Genomic DNA, 19,993 nt, shown 5'->3' with positions numbered 1-19,993 from the left:
GAAATTAATACCAAATGAATGCAAATTTAGAATATTAGAATAATTTTTAAAATAAAATTTTAACGTTTCATGTGAGTATTTCTTAATAGTAGCTAATAATAATGACCATAGTAAAAGGAAGTTAAAAATTTAATGATTGTAATGTAAGATTTAAAACTATGGTAATGAAAGTGAAAGAGGGTTAAAAGTTTAGTGACGTTTTGTAATTTATCCTTCATTTCGTTCATCGGAAATATAGTAAGAACTCAAAATAAAAGTAAAAATCCAGGCGGCTACTGCTGACGGAGTTGACCGCCAGCGAAAATTCATCTCTCCCCTTGCGAAGATTTCGAAGCTGCTCTCCCATAACAAATCTCCTTATTAGATATTTCATTGTTCCTCGTCTGCTAATATTAGTCTATTCTAATTATTACTTGCTTTGGATACTCCAATTCCAGCAAATCCATTTCGATTTCTTTTTATGCTTCTAACGAACCCTAATTATTCGTTCCGTTTCAATTTGTCTTAGTTTAGAATACCGACGATTGATTTAAATGTTTTAATGTTATTTGAAACAGGAAAAATGAAAGAAAGAAAGATGGGCTTGGAGCAAGCTATTAAAAGTCTGGATGCATTTCCTCGTACGGAGGAACATTTGTTGCAGAAGACGCAATCGGGAGCGCTAGGTGAATTTTCAATTTTTAGTTTATATTCAACTAAAAAAATGATGCTATTTATTCATTTGAACCGCTACTAATTGGTTTTTTGTTTCAATGGTAAAATTCATTGTTATAGTTTCCATCGTTGGTTTAGTGATAATGGCCACGCTGTTCTTTCATGAGCTTACCTATTATCTTCCAACGAATACTGTTCATCAGGTTTGCATTTCTTTTTGTAGTTTTAATTTTGAATGCTACCTATGTTTATGTGGTTTAATTTGTTTGGATGGAGTAATGGCGTTGCCCTTTTGTGAATTTCTTAGAATGTTGTTGAACCAACTTGGATTCAAATGTTTACATTTTGATTTTGTGGTTGTTAGCTTATTTATTTCCAAAGGTTTTCATAGAGGGTGATCGCACTGAGAACAAGTTTGAACAAACTTATCCACTGCCTTAAACATGCTTGTATGGTATTGTGTCCAATTCTTTTGGCAGTTTATTGGGTAGTCTGTTGTCTAGGTTTCTAATTCAACACAATGAATGCTTTAATCCTTTGCTTTTGTTTTTATGCAATAATCTTCTGCAATCGCATCTATATGTTCCCCTAAACTACTTAATTTACTGACCTGCCAGATATGAGTCAAGCTAAGGTCAATTTACAACAATTCCAACATCTTTTGCATACAATTATCATGTATAAGATTTTAACTAATACTTTTAACTCAGCAACCACTTATTTGAATGTTATTTAAAAACCGTGAATCCTTTTGATGTTCTACAACGTTAATTCTCCAAGCCTAACTTACCTCAAGTGCCATTAAGGCAGCATTTCTGGGAACTTTTACTATAAGCACCCAAGCTCTGTAACAAAGTTATTTACCCTTGGATCTTTCTGTCTGATTTGTAACCCATTGAGGGAATTTTGTAACCGGATATGATGCCATTAGTAGTTTGAGATCATTTAAGGTTAGGTGAATTGATCTAACTGCTCAGGTATTTGGCAGATGTCTGTGGACTTGAAACGTGGAGAAACACTTCCAATTCACATTAATATGACATTTCCTTCATTACCTTGTGATGGTTAGAACATCTCTTTATTATGAAAATTTCCTTCTACTTGTAAATTCTGATAACCTCATTTAGAATTTGACCGTTGGCTGTTTAATTATGTTATTTTGCAGTATTAAGTGTAGATGCCATTGACATGTCAGGCAAGCACGAGGTGGATCTTGATACTAACATATGGAAAGTAAGACAAATTTTTGTTTAAGACTTTATTGTTTTATCAATCATTGTACTAACGAATGAGACATTCTCTTAAGAGGTCCTCCTTTTTATCGTTTAGAAATGGATGTGGGATTTATGGTAAGATTTCCATGTTTGTTATATGGCTAACAAGGTTAAATCTTCTGCAGCTTCGCCTGAATAGTCATGGCCATATCATTGGCACTGAATATTTGTCTGACCTTGTGGAAAAGGAGCATGCTGCTCACAAGCATGGTTTGTGCTCTACCTCAGGGTTTTAATTTTTCTTTTTGGGAGATTTTTCCATGTTCACATGTGTGGTTATGTTATCTGGACATTATTATATTTATCAAGGACACAACATCATTTGCACAATGCACAATGTTGCTGATGGTCAATTACTTTGCCTTTTCTCTCTTTCCCATATTTTAGGGTTGGGTGGGGTGAGTAAGCAAAAAACAGTAGAACTCTCATAAAGATTACATGAAATGCTAAAATACCCCACTTTTCTCCTTCGAAAAAAGATACGAGTCACTTTGAAAATGAGTTATAAGCATTGTACTTTAACTACTTCTCCGAGTTCTAGATTATTTATCATTAACTTTTTTTTTTAAAATGACCAAATTGTTCAGCGGATTTTATTTAGATAAATCTGAGAGTTTACTTGTTTCTTCTGGGATGCATTAAAGCAGAAATATGTTTATATTAGTTTTTTACAACTTTGTTTAGGTCATTTATGGTTCATGTGAGGTATATGTAGAGATGAAAATGGTTGTAATCTGATATTTTAAGGCTTAAATAATTAATTTCTTGTAGCAAATATGATCAGGTGATGAGAAGGAACATCATGATGATGCTGAGAAAAAGCTTCATGCACTTGGCTTTGATCAAGATGCTGAAAATATGATCAAGAAGGTGAAGCAAGCATTGGACAATGGGGAAGGCTGCCGGGTATTTATCCATATTTTACTTTTGGGGCCCCCAAAGGGTCGAAAATGGAAGATTATAAAATCTACTGATCTATAAATGTTACATTTTGTGCAGGTTTATGGGGTATTAGATGTCCAAAGGGTGGCAGGAAACTTTCACATTTCAATTCATGGGTTAAACATTTATGTTGCTCAAATGGTTATTAACCTCTTAACAATCTAACCCTCAAACTTTCATGGTCAAATGCATGACTGTCAATCAAAACCTCAAAACTCTTTGATTTATTTCAAAATTTGTTTCTACTGTAGGTTATGATCTCAAGTATTGGTTTTTCCAAACCATTGTCTTCGTTATTATTAGGCAATATAAGTGCTTTTGGTATTCAGCTAGCATTTTATTTTATTTTATTCCTTCAGTTTATAATGTTCTGCTTGTGTGAATTAGAATTTGCTTGTGATTTCTGAATATGCTCATGTGCCAACTTCATCGGTTAACTTTTAATAAAAATTCCAGTAGCGGAAGGAAAAAGAACGTGAATGACTTTAATTAGAAATTTTGATATCATCTTTCAAATTTAAGTACCTCATTCTGATCTTAAGACCTGTCGGAGCTTGAAGAGAAAGCCTAGGTCTTCGGATTTAGCCTAAGATTTGAAACTTTGTCTAGAGTGAAGAATTTAAAATTCTGAAACTAGTTTGCAAGAATGTGCCAGGTTTGTATATACAATATTTTCTCTATTAGTTGCTTGGCACTTTCAGTGTTGAGGATATCTAGAATATTATCATTTTCAGTCTTTTCGAAATGGCTTTTCCTTTATCTACAAATTAAGTTGAAGTCTGTTCTTCTCTGCTCACAGATCTTTGGAGGAGCAACGCATGTCAATGTAAGTCATGTGATTCATGATTTATCATTTGGGCCAAAATATCCAGGACTTCACAATCCGCTTGATGGTACGGTGCGGATTTTGCACGACACAAGTGGAACATTCAAGTATTACATAAAGGTTTCTACTCCTAAATGCTCTCCTCTATAAACTATGGCATTAGTTTAGAACTGCTTCCGGTCCTGTAAAATAGCAGCACATCTCTATTCATTCAAGTGCCGTCTTCACCGTGTTGCAGATTGTCCCAACTGAGTACAGATATATCTCAAAGGAAGTTCTGCCGACAAATCAGTTTTCCGTCTCCGAATACTTTTCCCCTATGAAGGCGTTTGATAGGACTTGGCCTGGTAGTTGGATGTGTGGCTTTGTAAACATCACTACTTGTTTTGCACCTTCTGCTAGTAGTTGCTAATTACTTTTATCATTCTGTTCAGCCGTTTACTTTTTGTATGATCTGTCACCAATCACCGTGACAATAAAAGAAGAGCGCCGAAGCTTTCTCCATTTCATCACTCGACTTTGTGCAGTATTGGGAGGGGCATTCGCTTTAACAGGTTTGCGACCTACAGCCACTATTAAATGATCTAAATTTACTTATTATAAGTACTTTGAAAGGTTTTGAGTTTCAAGCAGAAGCAAATTTCCGATTCACACCTTTACTGGTTAGAATTTTCTTGCCATTTTGCATTCACTTTCGGACGATAAACCGACTCTTTTATGCGCCAACCAAAACAGGAATGCTAGATCGTTGGATGTATAGGCTTCTCGAAGAAGTGACTAAAGCAAGCGGAGGCCGTGCTTCTCAGTAGAAGAGTTGGGTTTCGGTTTGGTTCGGAGTGCAAGAACAGCATCAACTTGCATCAAATGTGGACTTGAATTCTCAATTTATAAAGAAAGAAAAAACAGTTGCAACTCTATGGCTGTTGCTATGGTTTTTTCCTTAATTATTATATGCTGTGGTGGGTCGATACTTTGAGCATTAATATTTCCCAAGTTGTATAATTTTTTGTAATGCTATTACTTTTCTCTTTATTAAAGAAGAAAAATCGAATGGCTTGAACAACTTAATTCTATTACAACATGTATGCAGTTGCAGCTTACATATGATAGTGCCTTAAGGCTGCATTATATGTGACTAGATCTAAGGTAGATAGACCGATCCGTTTGATTATCACTCACTCACTCGCCCAACGACTACTAATGATCCTCCAAGTACTAGTCGTAGTCCTACAAGTTTGAGCAATCTAAAAAGACAAAAACTAAAGAGTGAGCTATAGAGTCCAATGTGTCCTCTAAAATATAATAAATGTAGCATAATAAACAATACAATACAATTAAGATGCAACAACAATTCTGATGTATTAATTCAGAATACAATGTTAATCCGTACAACATTCCATCCGAAGAGTCACTCATGCATAATTAGAATGGGGAACATAGTCTCATACAAAATCAGGACGGGAAACGAAGTCTCATGCAGAAATAGGACGGAGAATGAGGTCCTATGCAGAATTAAGAATGCATCAATGACCAGATCATGAATGATGACATGTTGTACAGAAATTAAAAATTTGTCACAAAAAAATAGAACCAAATTGCGAACATGCATCAAGACAATAACAAATGACATAAAGGCACAATACATCAAAAGGGTATCGAACAGGCCTGAAAAACACACCTATAGAAAATAACCATAGTTACAGAAATCGCTCAACAGCCCACGATTACGTACCGTACGATGCGATCCAAAACGTGATACGAAAGTGTTTCAGTCGTTTCAATACGAGCTTTGGGTTCGTCGAGTGTTAAAGAGGAGCTTGAGGGAGAGGAAATGGGGGAACGACGGGGGTCGATTTAAGGCTGAAGAAGATAATGAATTAGGCGAAACTAACCTTGGCGTACGGTGGCGGCTGTCGATGACGCGGCGGAAAACCCTCCGGAATCTGGGCGCCGGTTGTATATCCCTCTCTCTCTCTCTCTCTCTCTCAAAATTGAGAAATGAAACAAAATGAAAATAAGCCCGTTTTAGCTTATATGCTTCATCGGTCGGCGGTTGGAAGTCTCGGTGAGGGTTGAAGAAGAAGATGGGAGGATGAAGAGGGAGACTTGGAGAGAGGCGACTGAGTTTGGGTATTTTAAATTAGGTTTTAACCTTTAGTTAGGTTTTATCTTAAAATTTTTCGGTCAAATTAAGATTTAGTCATAGTATTCTTAGGGATAAATTAGGTTTAGGCCCTCGTAATTTAGTGAATTTTTATAAAACGGTCCCTAATTCGTCCCAATTTTCTTATTTTGTTTCAAATGTTTATGTATCATTTATGTTATTTTACATATTATTTTAGCTTAAACCAAAATTGATAAATTATATATAGGACCCTGTAACTTATGCTCATTTTGTACTTAGGTCACTGAATTATTTCTAATTTTACATGTTTAATTTTATATTTGTTTCTGATTAAGGGTAAATATCTGTTTAAATCCCTGTTTTTTATGTATTATTTCAGTTATTAAGGAAGTTTAAATTTCTTTTATTTTATTCATACTATTTATAGTTACTTAAAAAATTTGATGTAGAAAAATAACAACCTATAAAATTGATACATCGTACCAATTTATATGGTACATCGTACCAGAACGATCCGAAATAAGTCTACCCCTCGTATCAAATTTTAAAGACCTAACGAATTGTAATCCCGTTTCACGTTCCCGTACCAGAGCATACCGCGATCCATGTGACTGAAAATAACTGATATCAGTTAAGTCTTATACTTCCCACGATCATAAGTACTAGGTCCAACGAAACGAGAACCTAAAATAATAACATTATGTAATAGAGATTCCAAATAACAAAAAAGAAACACATTCTAAAGTCAGGTCGGATGACCGGTTCAGCCGGTTCGATCCAAAGGTTATCGGTTCAGCCGATTTGATCCAAGGGTGACTGGTTCAGTCGGTTTAAAACCGTCAAAACATTCCCACACGCGCACTGTAACGTGTGCCGTTCGGCGGTGATTTTCGTACCAAAATTTCCAGAAAATTAATTCAAAGGGAACGATTTACGAAAACAACATCGAAAAATGGGTTTTTTTTAACGAAACCCAAAATTATTTCCTCCCAGATAATGCCAACGCCGGTTGCAAATGGAAAACACTGACCACTAGACGAACGGGCACAACACGACAAACAACGGGGCACCGGAGGTGTAACCCAAAGCCAACGGAATCGATGAACAAAATGAATTAAAGCCAAAAGCGATGCTTATGTTTTTGCTTCGAAACAGAGAGAGAAAGAGACTAAGATCGGGTTGTTCAGGAGGAAAAGTAGAGAAAATGGGAAGGGAGTTAGGTTTTAAACCCACCTATGGGCATATTATGCCTTAAGCCCCCTAACTGACAAGAAATAACAAATAACTGAAATATTTTGAAAGATTTCAATTAGGCCTAAAAAAAGATGTTACAAACTCGGTACATATAGTATAGTTCAAGGGAAAATATCTAAAAAATTGTTATGATATGCATGAATTAAATTATTTTAATGGTTTAAAGATTGTTGCTATTTTTTTAGATCTTAATTTACAGTGTATTTTAAACCAAACTTGGGATGAAAATATCTATCAGGTCCCTCTATTATAGGGGATATATCAATTTAATCATATTATTAAATAGGTCAAATAAATCCCTTTGATGTAATCTTCTACCCTTAAACAAATCAATTTAGTCAACATATTAGTTAAAAGAATCAAATAAGATAAAATATGTTACAAAATTTATAATTTATTGTTTAGGAAATATCAATAATTATTTAACATAATTAATATTTTTATAGTTTTTATGATTCTACAAATGATACTTTTTTATATGTGGTAGAACTATAAATAAAAAAATATTATTTTAATGATATTTTAAAATAATAAAAGTTAAATATGTAAAAACTTGATCTTATTTGATTCTTTTATTAATACGTTAATTAAGTTGATCTATTTAATAGTAGAAGGGTTAATTTGAACTAGCCTCGATAATTATGGGACTAAATTATCCATTTAATAGTAGAGGAACTAAATTAATACATTCCCTATAATAGAGAGATCCAGTAGGTATTTTCTCTTAAAACTGGGAGAGACAAAAATTTTGGAATATACCCATGAAGGTCCGCAACTGAGTGGAAAGTTCTCTGCTGGTTTGCCTGCTGGTAGCCAAACTGAGTGTGCAATCGTCGATGATGGAGAAAGGAAAAGAGCCCATTGCAACCGACGAGGAAGCGGAAGTTGGTGAGATCGAGGAGACTGACGAACCTTTAGAAATCGTTCTGTTTCAAGTTTCTGAATGCTATGTTTATTTGGTCAGTTTCCCCTTTCCCTCTCTTTACTCTCTACTCTGTATGTATTATACGAATCTCGATCTGCTGCATGTCGAATCAGAATCTCTACTGTTTTTGTTGTTGAGGTTTTCCTTGGATCACACAAAATTCATTCAATTTTAGCTGATTTGTATCTAGTTTGGTAGTCGATCAAGATTGGGATTCAATATATATATGCTTGTTAAGAATGGTTAGATCGCCAGTTATATCCTTTTAAAATGGAATTCAATTACCTAACGAGTTACGTAAGGGCTTCTATGTTGTTGAATATTCTATACTCAATTTTGATGTAAATTCAGATGGATATTTTAGGTTTGGAACATAGTTTTTATATAAAGTAATATGCTGATTCAACGGTTGCATCTTCAAATCCATAATGTCTGTTAAATGGCTTATAATTGTGCCAGAAATCAGAAACCAGTGAAATAGTCGTATTTACAATAATTTCTGAAGTTGTTTGCCTTGAGCAGAAAGCTTTGATAGTAACCAAATGGATTTTATAAACCTTTTCTTTCGAGTTTGGTATGGTAGGGATCCAACTAATTCTTCTGCAGTCTTCTCATTTTCTTAATCAATTTGTGTAATAGGTATTCATCTTTTTTGGTTATTATTTTTTATGATTTAAACAAAACTGTCTGAAGCTGATAAATTTACCTTGCTTGAGTTTATGATGCCGAGTTTAAATCCTATACCAAACTGATAATGTCATGAGCTCTGATTGGGTGTTTGACATGATAAGGTGAGTTTATTCCCTGGTTGAAAAGGCTGAGAATGGCGCGAATCCCTCTTCCTGAAATGGCACCTTGGTAGAATATAAAGAGAGATTTTGAACTTGATTCTAGGTTAAAAAGGATAAGTCCTAGCATTAGGAGTTAACAAACCCTCCAATTTAGGGATCTAATTTCAGTTTACCACCCTTGAGAGATTGGACTACACTTCACCACTCAAACCTAGAAGAACCGACTAGATATATATATAGAGTTAAAGGAAGATAGTTTCATCTCAAAACAATTTTTAATCCATAATTCTCCAGGTTTGGTTAATTGTTGAAATAAAAGTATTGTAACAACAATCAGTGCAAGTCTGAACAAACTGTTAAGTACAACTTATTCTGGGAATAGAGAATGTGAACAATGCATAGGAAACTGATATATGCCAGCCATGTAGGAATACCTTTAGGTCAAACAGCCTAAATTCACTCTAGGAAGACCCAATTCCTGAACAACTTCAATCATCAAAACTCGACTTAACTAGCATTCCTACCACATATGGTCTGTGCCTTTTGACCTTCAGATTAACATCTTTTCTCCGTGTTCAATGCAACCAGCCTTGATACTTCTAAATAAACCTAGGTTGAAGTATAAGAATTACTTCACCTTTCCCCTTTCCCTCAAAATTTCAAATCAGAATACGGCTGCAAATGCTGATCACCTAGGTGTCCCACTTTAGTGAAATCCAATCTTGTGTATTTTCTCACTTTTGTTCTCTTTCTTGTTGTGCCTGCCATGCTATCTAGCTAATTCGGCGCATTACTTCTGCAGATACCTCCAAGGAAAACTGCAGGATCCTACAGGTAGTTGTCCAACTTAATAAATGATACCCAGTATGCAAGAATAATAACAGTAATAATAAATAACTAAATAAAAACTCATCGGGCATATCCTTTTTATCAGGTTTTACTGTGGGCTCTTCGCAATGATGATGTTGAAAACCTTACCTATCATTCTTTTTTTATTTGTGTGGCCACAATTCTCTGTTATGTTTGTCATCAGGTTAGGGGAACCTTTGTTCATTTCTTTGGTGTTAATTTGCATGAAAACAGTTGAATTACTGAAGGGAACAATTCATTATGCAATAAACAGACAGTGAAATATTTTATGCATAACGTTTTCCCAAAAGTTTGAAACTATTTTTCTCCGTGAAAATAATTGTTTTTAATAGCTAAGAATTTATTGGATAATAGAAAAGACTTTCACTGCCCAAACCCGATGAATATATTTCTCCTTACATTGGGGAGTGTGTATAAGATCTGATCAAGAACAGCACTATGGCATATGAAATAGTAATACTTCAACAATTAGGTTATGTGCCGAGTTTATTGTGGCATGATCTTACTGATAGATTAGTTACCAATGGTTAAAATGGTTTCTCTTTTTTCTTGCTGGAGGAGATATGCATACTCGTTCTTCTGAAATTTATTTCAGCGCTGATGAATGGAATGTCAATAAATGGGCATGGGAGGGAATTTTGAAAGTCATTAGCAAGGGAGAAGAGTGCATTATCAGGCTTGAAGACAAGAATACAGGTAAACTTAGTTTTGTGCTTTGTAGGGTAATTTGTATTTGTGCTTATCTTTATTCATTAGATGGTTGATTGTTGCTAGAACTCACTCTTCTTCATAGGTGAATTGTACGCGCGAGCATTTCTGAGAAATGGAGAGCCTCATCCAGTGGAATCTGTTATTGATAGCAGTAGGTGTGTACAAATAAGTAATCCTAAGAATTAGATGTGTTTGCAGTGCTATATTGCTTTTAATTTTGATGCAACCCATTATTTCAAGTGTTTGTGTTCTGCAGATATTTTGTTCTTCGAATTGAGGAGAATATTGGTGAGTAATTTTTGCTCTCTTTCAAATTCATTTAAATTTTTCCCTTTTCTTTTCAACGTATTTTTGTTGTTTTATGGCATCAGATATGAATTCTTGTCACTCTTACTTTCTTTTTGTGAGCATATTTCTCATGAGGATTATCATGTAGACTGTAGTTATTTGCGTTGTTTGTGACAAGCTACTGGACGTGCATATATTCCTTGATTATGTTCATAGTCCATAGATTTAACACTTCATTTTCATTCATTTGTATGGTCATGTGCGCAGCACACTAAAATTTCCGGCAATTGGAAAACATCTTCGACCATGGAGAAAGTGTGATGAGTAATATTTCGTGTTCCGGTAAGATGTGGTGAAGATTTGAAATCACTTGCTTCAACCTACGTAAGAAGGATCAAATCACAAAGTCCCGCGTTAAAACATTAGGGTAAACTATATCTTTAGTACCTAAGTTATTAAAGTTATCAAAACTGAACACACCGACGATTTCGAGCATCAAAACATGAAGGAGAGAAACTTGAAGAAGAATCAAAATGGCCAACGGAGAAAGTGATCTCCCCTTAACAGCAATTCCATCCGGCACACATATGCGATAACTAATGAATCGTTTTGTACAAACGAATAGAGGAACCGAGCATCGGGAAAGTAACCAACCATGTATTCAATGAAAAACAAAAGACCAATAAGAAGACTAATAAAAAAAATCTGCACCGAGAGTCTAAAACACCAGTAACTGTAATATACTTTATTAGAAAAAAAAGGTCAAAAAATCTATTATTGATAATACGATAAAAAAGAAATAAAAATGACAGGGTGATGGCCGGAGAAGACCATCACCACTTCTATGAAACAAAGAAATTTTAAAAACTATCCATAAAAAAAAGAGTTTATCGGACTATTAAGTTTTAAGAGAATAAGATGTGGCTGCAATCCTCCTTGGAAGAGAGCATTTCTATTGAGAATAAGATGTTGCGGAGTAACCGTTGCGGCCAAAAATTCTATAGCGGAAAACAAAAAACTCGTGAGCTAAATGAGAAACAAGGAAGAAACGTAAAGGGGCGTCTGTGTTTTCTAACACTAAACCAAGAAATGATGAGTGATTGGCAAAAAAGTTTACCTTCTTTGCCAGACTTAGCAAATCTTACAGCATCCATGGTAGTGATATGCTCCATCACAATCTTTAGTCTAGGAAGCCTTTGAATTAAAGGTTGCAAAATAGTGTCAATGAACACTTATCAAAAATGTCAACATTAGAATCTGTGACCTCTCCATGAACCTGTAAATTGATCGGATTGATATTATACAAGTTGAAAGCAATGTCTTGAAATATTGACAATGTTATGTTGGCTGCACTTGCCTGTCATATGTTATCTAAGAAATCACATCACATTGCCAGTGTACAAGAACCTTGTAGACTTTTAGTTAAGCAACAAATAATAGTGAACCTAGTATGGTTGAAATTAATACCAGCAATAGCATGTTTGCCTCAACCATCTCTTCAAGAACTGGTAGGCATTTCTCAAACAGATCTGTAACACCGCTTTGAGAATTTGTGGTTGGGTACAACTTAACAGCAAAGACAACTCCACTCTTTCCTGTCAACACATTAGAACCAATCATAAGAATAACTGCAAGACTCGAGTCAGAACAAATGGGGCCAAATAACAAATAGGAGCTACTTGTTTTAAGTGCAGTTCCTCTACAATTCTAAATGAAAGGACTAAATTAAAAGTGGCTGTGAATGCAAGAGCCCGGAACAAAAACGAAAGAGACAGGAGTTTGGTGGAGGTTTTCCATGTGAAACAAAAAAGAGATGAATCCTCTTATTGTTAAAATGAAGTCTGGGCAGAATTATATTTTATTCCTCATACTTTCAATTACAACAAATAGGTCCTTTATATAAACAAATTCCTGTAACTAACTCAATAACTAACATCTAACAAACTAACAGAATGTGTAACAATATTTAAAAACAGTTAACACTTTTCTGCACCCCCCTCAAGTTGGTGGTTGTAAAGAGGTCTTTAATCCCCAACTTGGAAACAAGATATTCATGTTGATGTACACCCAAGGCTTTAGTCATCAAATCTGCTTGTTGTTCTCCTGTCTTAATGTGTTCTGTTCATATCAAGCCTTCTTGAATCTTCTCTCTGACAAAATGACAATCTATCTCAATGTGTTTGGTTCTCTCATGGAAAACTGGATTTGCTGCTATTTGCAAGGCTGCTTTATTATCACACTTTAGCTTAGCATGTGCTATGTTTTTCAACCCCAATTCTCCCAACAAACCCTTCAGCCAAACTATTTCTGCAGCCGTCCCTGCCATGCTTCTATATTCAGCTTCTGCAGAGGAGCGTGCAACAGTGTTTTGCTTCTTGGATTTCCAAGAAATTGGAGACATTCCAAGCTTAATGCAAAAACCAGTTATAGATCTTCTAGTCATAGGGCAGGTAGCCCAGTCAGAGTCACAATAGGCAATCAATCTGCACTCACTCGTAGCACTTAATAAAATCCTCTGCCCTGGATTTTTCTTGATGTATTTTACCACTCTCAATGCAGCTTCAAGATGCGAGTGTTTTGGTTTATGCATAAACTGACTGAGGAAATGAACAGCATAGACAATGTCTGGCCGTGTGTGAGTCAGATATATTAGTCTACCTATAAGTCTCTGAAAAACAGTTTTGTCTTGCAACAGTTGTTCATTACTACAAACTGTTTCATCATACTCAACTGTGGTTAACTTTTTGTTCTGCTCTAGAGGAGTCAAGGCCGGTTTAGCTCCCCCTACTCCAGTTTCTTCAATCAGCTCTAAAGCATACTTCCTTTGATTCAACACTATCCATGCTTTTGACCTTAAAACTTCTAATCCTATAAAGTATTTCAACTCTCCAAGATCTTTCATTTTGAAGTTCTTATTCAAAATATGCTTTAGTTCTGCTATCAATACTTCATTACTACCAGTAATTAAAAGATCATCAACATACACCAATAAAACAACTATATCACTACCTTGTTGTTTTGTGAACATTGAGTAGTCATATTTGCTCTGCATGTAACCAGCCATAAGCAAAGCTTCTGTTAGCTTCAAATTCCATTGTCTAGAGGCTTGTTTGAGTCCATAAAGAGATTTATGCAGCCTACACACCTTAGACTCCCCTGGCTGCAAACACCATCAGGTAGTGTCATATAGACTTCCTCAACCAGGTCACCTTGCAAGAACGCATTGTATACATCCATTTGGTAAAGAGGCCAAGAAAAAATTGATGCAACAACAAGGATAGTTCGAACAGTGACCAGTTTAGCAACTGGGGAGAAGGTATCCACAAAGTCAACTCCTTCTTTTTGATTGAACCCTTTAGCAACAAGGCGAGCTTTGAAACGTTCAACATCACCATTAGCCTTGTACTTGATTCGGTAAACCCATTTGCACCCTATTGGAATTTTCCCTGAAGGCAGGGTGACTATAGACCAAGTGTTGTTTGATTCCAAAGCATCAATCTCTTCCTTCATGGCTTGGATCCAAAGAGGGTTAGTAATGGCTTCATAATATGTTTTTGGTTCACTTAAATGAGAGGTGGAAGATAAGAAAACCTGAGTTTTAGAGGGTAAGTGAGAATAAGAAATGAAATTGGAAATAGGATACTTACTTGGAAGAGATGAAGATTGGTAGGAATGAACATAGTCATGTAGCCAATTAGGAGGTTTGCCAACCCTAGTGGACTTTCTTTGAGGTGGACACTGATTTTCAGGTGGAGCAATGAAACGAGAACTTGGGCTTGATGGGTGAATTGGTGAACCAGTTGAAACTTGAGGTGATGCAGAAGAAGAAGAAGAAGACAGATTAGGTAAGACAGAATTTACAGGAGTAGATGAGGCAGAAATTTCAAGGGTAAGAAAATCAGAATCAACAATGGGAGGTTGAGGAGGGAAAAATTGAGAAGGCTTGTTTAATGGGAATGAGAAGGGAAATATAGTTTCATGAAAGACCACATCACGATTGACAAAAAAAGATCTTGAATGAAGATAAAAAAGGAGATAGCCCTTTTGGGTTGATGAATAACCCATAAAAACAGAAGGAGAAGCCTTTGGAGAAAATTTGTCTTTATAGTTAACTTTGGTTGCATAACAGAGACAACCAAACACTCTCATATGAGAAAGATTCGATGACTTGTGATAAAAGATTTCAAACGGACTTTTCCAGTTTAGAATGGCAGTAGGAAGCCTATTAATGATATAACAGGCAGTAAGAACACACTCACCCCAAAATTTAATGGGCACATAAGAATGAAAACGAAGAGCACGGGCTACCTCTAAAAAATGTTTGTGTTTGCGTTCAGCAACCCCATTTTGTTGGGGTGTATGAACACAAGAGCTTTGGTGAATAATGCCAAGTGAAGAGAAAAGCTCAGAACAATGATCACTAAAAAACTCACCACCATTATCACTACGAATATACTTAACTGAAGTAGAATGGTGATTTTGAACAAGCGCAAAGAATTGTTTAAGAAATAAAAAAGCATCACTCTTAAGTTTCAACAGGTAAACCCAAGATAGCCTAGTATGATCATCTACAATAGTTAAAAAGGATCTATGACCAATATGTGTTGAAATTCTATAGGGGCCCCACAAGTCAACATGAATCAAATCAAAGGGCTAATAGGAAAAGGCAATCTTGACTGTTTTGCAAGAGGACACACAGAACATTGTTTAACAGTGTTTTCATTCAAAGAAAGAGAACTCAAAAAAGGAGTCTTATGCATTTTGACAGAAGTGGCATGCCCTAAACGTGCATGCCAAAGCATTGTATTATTAGAAGAAGAAACAGTCATACAACTAGAATCAACCTTGCATTTTGATGGTGACAAATCAAAACTAAAATGTGTGGATGACAAACCAGAAACAAGGTCCTTGGAATTAAACATCTAGAGACCATGAGCCTGCCTACCAATCCCCCTCATCTTCCCAGTGAAGAGATCCTGCAAAACACAAAAACGAGGGTAAAAAATGATACTGCAATTGAGGTCTTTGGTTAATTTTGACACTGACAGTAGATTATGATTGAAATCAGGAACATACAGAACATTTCGAATGACATCAGTTGAGTTAAAATGAAAGTTACCAGTATGGGTAATGGGAATTGTTTTACCAGTAGGCAAATGGACAGAACTAGGCTTACACGAATTAAGAGACTGTAAACAATGGATATCAGACACCATATGGTCAGTAGCCCCTGTATCAAGGATCCAACAAAGGGAATTATCAGAAGCAGGTAAGCATTTAGAAGTGATACCTGCGAGATTGACAACAGTATCAACCGATGGAGGTTTATTTAAGAGCTCAAGTATTTGGTGATACTGGGCTGTTGTGAAGACTGGAGCAGACTGAACTGTACTGAAACCACCAGATTGTGAATCATGATCAGATTCAAGTAACGAGAGATTGGTAGCAAGAGCTTCCTGAGGATTCTTCTTTTTTGTGAACTTGAAATCAGGAGGAAACCCAATTAAGCGATAGCAGTTGTCACGTTTGTGGCCTTTGACTTTGCAGAAGTCACAAACACCAGTGAAACGCCTTCGATCATAATTAGCATACGTATTGGAGTACATAGCCGTGACTCCCGAAACAAGAGACAACTGAGCTCGTTGTGCCTCTTCTTGCACAATCATAGAGTATGCTTGATTCACGCTTGGCAGAGGCTGCATAATGAGGACTTGATTGCGAATAGCAGAGTAAGTCTCATTGAGACCCATAAGGAATTGCAACAGCTTTTGCTGTGCAATATGCTTGGAATTTTGTTGAGAAACTTCACAATTACAGGCCGAAAGAGGGACTAGGGCATGATATTCATCCCACAAAAGTTTTAATCGTGTAAAATAAGCTGAAACAGTAGAATCACCTTGGCTTAGAGTGGCAATTTCACGATGCAAGAAGAAAATTCTGGATCCATCTACCTTGTCAAAACGTTCTTTCAAATCTGTCCAGACGTGAGCAGCGCTTGAAGCAAACATGATTCCAGCCGAGAGATCACTGTTGACCGTGTTGAGAATCCAGGAAAGGACGAACGCATTACAGCGTTCCCACTAAGAGTGCAAGAACTCATCGTAGTCCTCTTTGCAGCAGGTGCCATCAACAAAACCTAATTTGTTTTTCGCCAGCAACGCAATCCTCATAGAGCGGCTCCATAAGTTGTAATTGTCAATGCCAACCAGGCGATGAGAAACGAGAACGCCTCCAGGTGTATCAGACGGGTGTAGAAACAAGGGATGGCTGAAATCAAGAACGGCGGTGGTGTCAGGGGTATTCATCTCGTCAAGAGAAATCACAGAGAGCAAAACCTAATCAAGAGGAGAGGATTGTGGGTGGAAGGAAAAAACACGAGAAGAGTGAGGACGACCCAAGAATAACCTGGGCTAAACTGATACCATGTTAAAATGAAGTCTGGGCAGAATTATATTTTATTCCTCATACTTTCAATTACAACAAATAGGTCCTTTATATAAACAAATTCCTGTAACTAACTCAATAACTAACATCTAACAAACTAACAGAATGTGTAACAATATTTAAAAAACAGTTAACACTTTTCTACACTGATCTCATTCGGACTGGTTTTATCTGTTAAATATAGTGTCATTAGTGGAGTGAAGTTGCTATCAGCAGGCAATGCTTTCAAGATTGATTCTCGATATGCAACGGAAGCTGCAGTGGTGGTAATAGGAGGCTTCAAATTTGGCATTGCTATCGCCCTTCCAAAAAGCTTTGCACTGCAGTAAGAATACTAATTAGACGGGGGAAATCACACTCGTTCAGGTAAATTTTCCATAAAGGGAAGAAGTAATTCAAGTCAACTAAGAGTGAACAAATGGTTGTTTTGGTTAATTTGATCAAAGACTGTACAGAACTAATCAATCCAATACATGGAACATTTCAAGTAATAGATATTGAATTCAAACTGGCATAGGTCCAAGACTATAAATTTGTAAACAATAACAAACTCAAAAACACAATTTTTTTATTATTTAAGACATTAACCAAAATACCAGGTTAAACGTTTAACTGAATTGCAAAAGTGATTTCAGCCACTTGAGCAAATGTAATTACCAAAAACTGAATACCCCAAAGGTCGAAAACTACAAAACGGTGTTATTAAAAGCAAAACAACCTGTGTGGAGCAACAGCTTGAAGAAGGTCACCATCACGGAGATGAAGATGCCAATCATCCGGTCGAGTCAGGGGGAGTTCCATCTTCGGTCTGCCGTACTTCGACTTTCTCGACAAGTCAAAAATTCGCAGAGGATAACTTCAATGCCTATAACAAAAGAAACAGTTAAACCAAGTACAAAGGCAAAGCAAAAACCATGAAAACGAGCAATGGTTAAACATCAAAGAACAGTGAATGATGGGAAGTATAAAGGTCAGCATATAATCTGATTCAAACAAGAAGAGCTTTATTCCTCTCAAAACTAATAAAAAGCCTGCAGAAGCATCGAGTCTTATACAAGGAGCAAGTAAAAATGTGGGGATTAACAAGAAAAGAAAATGGAGATTATACATACTTCGCTAGTCCTAGGCAAAACCGATGTATTTATCATCTTAGTGGGAGCAGAGCAGCCTAGAGTCTCGATCTCTCAAATTTGTGTCTGTTCAAGCAGAAACAATAGCAGCAGGGAAAATACTTCATCTCATTTCAACATTTCTTTTTTTCTTACAAGCATCAGATCAGTAAAAGAACAGGAAAAAAAAGAGTAATTTTGTTCAGTGCATTGTATTATATATGAATATAAATGAAACTGGGAGAAGGTTTCTAGCGGACATTTTATCAAACAGTTAGGCTACAAAGTGCGCTGAGTCGGGACGAACAAATCACCTGAATATTTTCCGAGCTTGAAGGAGCTGGAAGCTCGATGGAAGAGTGCTTCCCTTTGCAATCAGATGCAGCCAGCAGGGTCGGCGGGGCTGTAGTTAATGTGACCACCAACAACTTTAAGCCCTTGAACACGTGCTCAATTCAACTATTTAATTGTTTAGGGTAAACTACATTAGTAATCACTAAACTTCTAGGTCTATTTCACTTTGATCACTTTATTCGAGTTAATTTATCGATAAAAAATATAATTTTTATTATTATTCTGTCATAATTCAAAATGCTTTGTCAAAACATGACAAGTTCTCTTGTTTAGTTTAGATGTTGAGTGTTGTCTCTACTTTTAATGATCTTAAGTTCAATCCATTTTAATTTATTAATAAAAGGATAGACTACATCATATATAATTGAACTTTAGGCGTCATATCATTCATACCATTGAACTTTTAATTTTATCAATTATAGCACTAAACTTTGATTTTCATTTCAATTATACCATTGGATTGTTAAACTTTTAACAGTCAGATCAAAATTACGTCGTTTTGGTGAGATATGTACATCAATAGTCATCAACCACATCTGCAACCATTACAACGTCATCGTACTGTTAACGATTTAACGGTTCAGTTGTATGATTGAAACGAAAATCAAAGTTCAATGTTATAATTGGCAAAATTGAAAGTTTAATGGTATAGACAATACAATACCTAAAGTTTGGTGGTATCTGATGCAATTTACCCTTAAGAAAAATGACATATACCACGTTAATTGGACTATTAAAAATAAAATCAAATTACAATATAATAACTAAATGTATCATTTATGCATAATACAATGATTAATAGTAGTAAAATTCAAATTGTAAAAAATAGGATAAACTATATTGATAATCACTGAACTTTTAAAATACTTTTATTTTGGTCACCAAAATTGTATAACTTCCATTGGATTCACTTTCTTGGTATTATATTCATATTATTTTTAATGTTAAAATTGAATTCGAGATGTTAAATATTTGATTTAACTTTGATATTGTCACGTTATTGGTTGTATTATTTTTTGTCATTATCTTTAGAAGTAATAAACTATGATATTGTCGCGTTATTGGTTGTAGTATTAATTTTCTTTTCCTTTCCTTTAATTATAAAAAAGGTAAACTACTCAAATATCATTGATCTTTAAGTGCGACCTTGGAAATGTCATTGACATTTTAATTTTACCACTCTGCTATAACACTAATGTTTATGTTTAACTGCAATTTTACCACTATGTTGTTAATCCATTAACGGCACGATGAATTGTATCTTTGTGCCGTGACAATGATGATATGACTCTCTCATCAAAACGACGTCGTTTTGATGCTCAAAAAACTCAAAACAACATCGTTTTATTAGAGCTATTTGATGAAAATGTTTTCCATGAACCAATACTTAACACCTAACCACCAAGCTAACTTGAAAAGTTGTTAT

The 19,993-nt window shown here is 35.5% G+C and overlaps 2 protein-coding genes and 1 pseudogene across 2 annotated transcripts; 2 read left to right on the top strand and 1 right to left on the bottom strand.

The window, feature by feature from the left end:
• The first annotated feature begins 230 nt into the window (after positions 1-230).
• On the top strand, positions 231-4,588 carry LOC120181331 (endoplasmic reticulum-Golgi intermediate compartment protein 3-like). Its single transcript, XM_039186493.1, has 11 exons — positions 231-665; positions 775-857; positions 1,643-1,718; positions 1,820-1,887; positions 2,054-2,138; positions 2,713-2,834; positions 2,928-3,011; positions 3,670-3,816; positions 3,935-4,043; positions 4,131-4,250; positions 4,432-4,588. The coding sequence occupies exons 1-11, from the start codon at positions 542-544 to the stop codon at positions 4,503-4,505; spliced, it is 1,092 nt and encodes a 363-aa protein (XP_039042424.1). The 5' UTR covers positions 231-541; the 3' UTR covers positions 4,506-4,588.
• Positions 4,589-7,771: 3,183 nt separating this feature from the next.
• Positions 7,772-10,701, top strand: LOC120181264 (uncharacterized protein At1g03900-like). The gene is made up of 5 exons (XM_039186435.1): positions 7,772-8,034; positions 9,594-9,625; positions 10,257-10,357; positions 10,455-10,527; positions 10,629-10,701. Exons 1-5 carry the CDS (start codon positions 7,912-7,914, stop codon positions 10,666-10,668), a joined length of 369 nt encoding a protein of 122 aa, XP_039042366.1. The 5' UTR covers positions 7,772-7,911; the 3' UTR covers positions 10,669-10,701.
• An 826-nt stretch (positions 10,702-11,527) lies between these two features.
• Positions 11,528-18,374, bottom strand: LOC120181429 (annotated as a pseudogene).
• Positions 18,375-19,993: the final 1,619 nt, after the last annotated feature.

This window comes from Hibiscus syriacus, unplaced genomic scaffold (assembly GCF_006381635.1).
Source record: "Hibiscus syriacus cultivar Baekdansim isolate YM2019G1 unplaced genomic scaffold, ASM638163v2 tig00112523_pilon, whole genome shotgun sequence".
Taxonomy (NCBI): Eukaryota; Viridiplantae; Streptophyta; class Magnoliopsida; order Malvales; family Malvaceae; genus Hibiscus; species Hibiscus syriacus.
The sequence above is the reverse complement of the archived record's forward strand: the minus strand, read 5'-3'. Positions and strand labels throughout refer to the sequence as shown.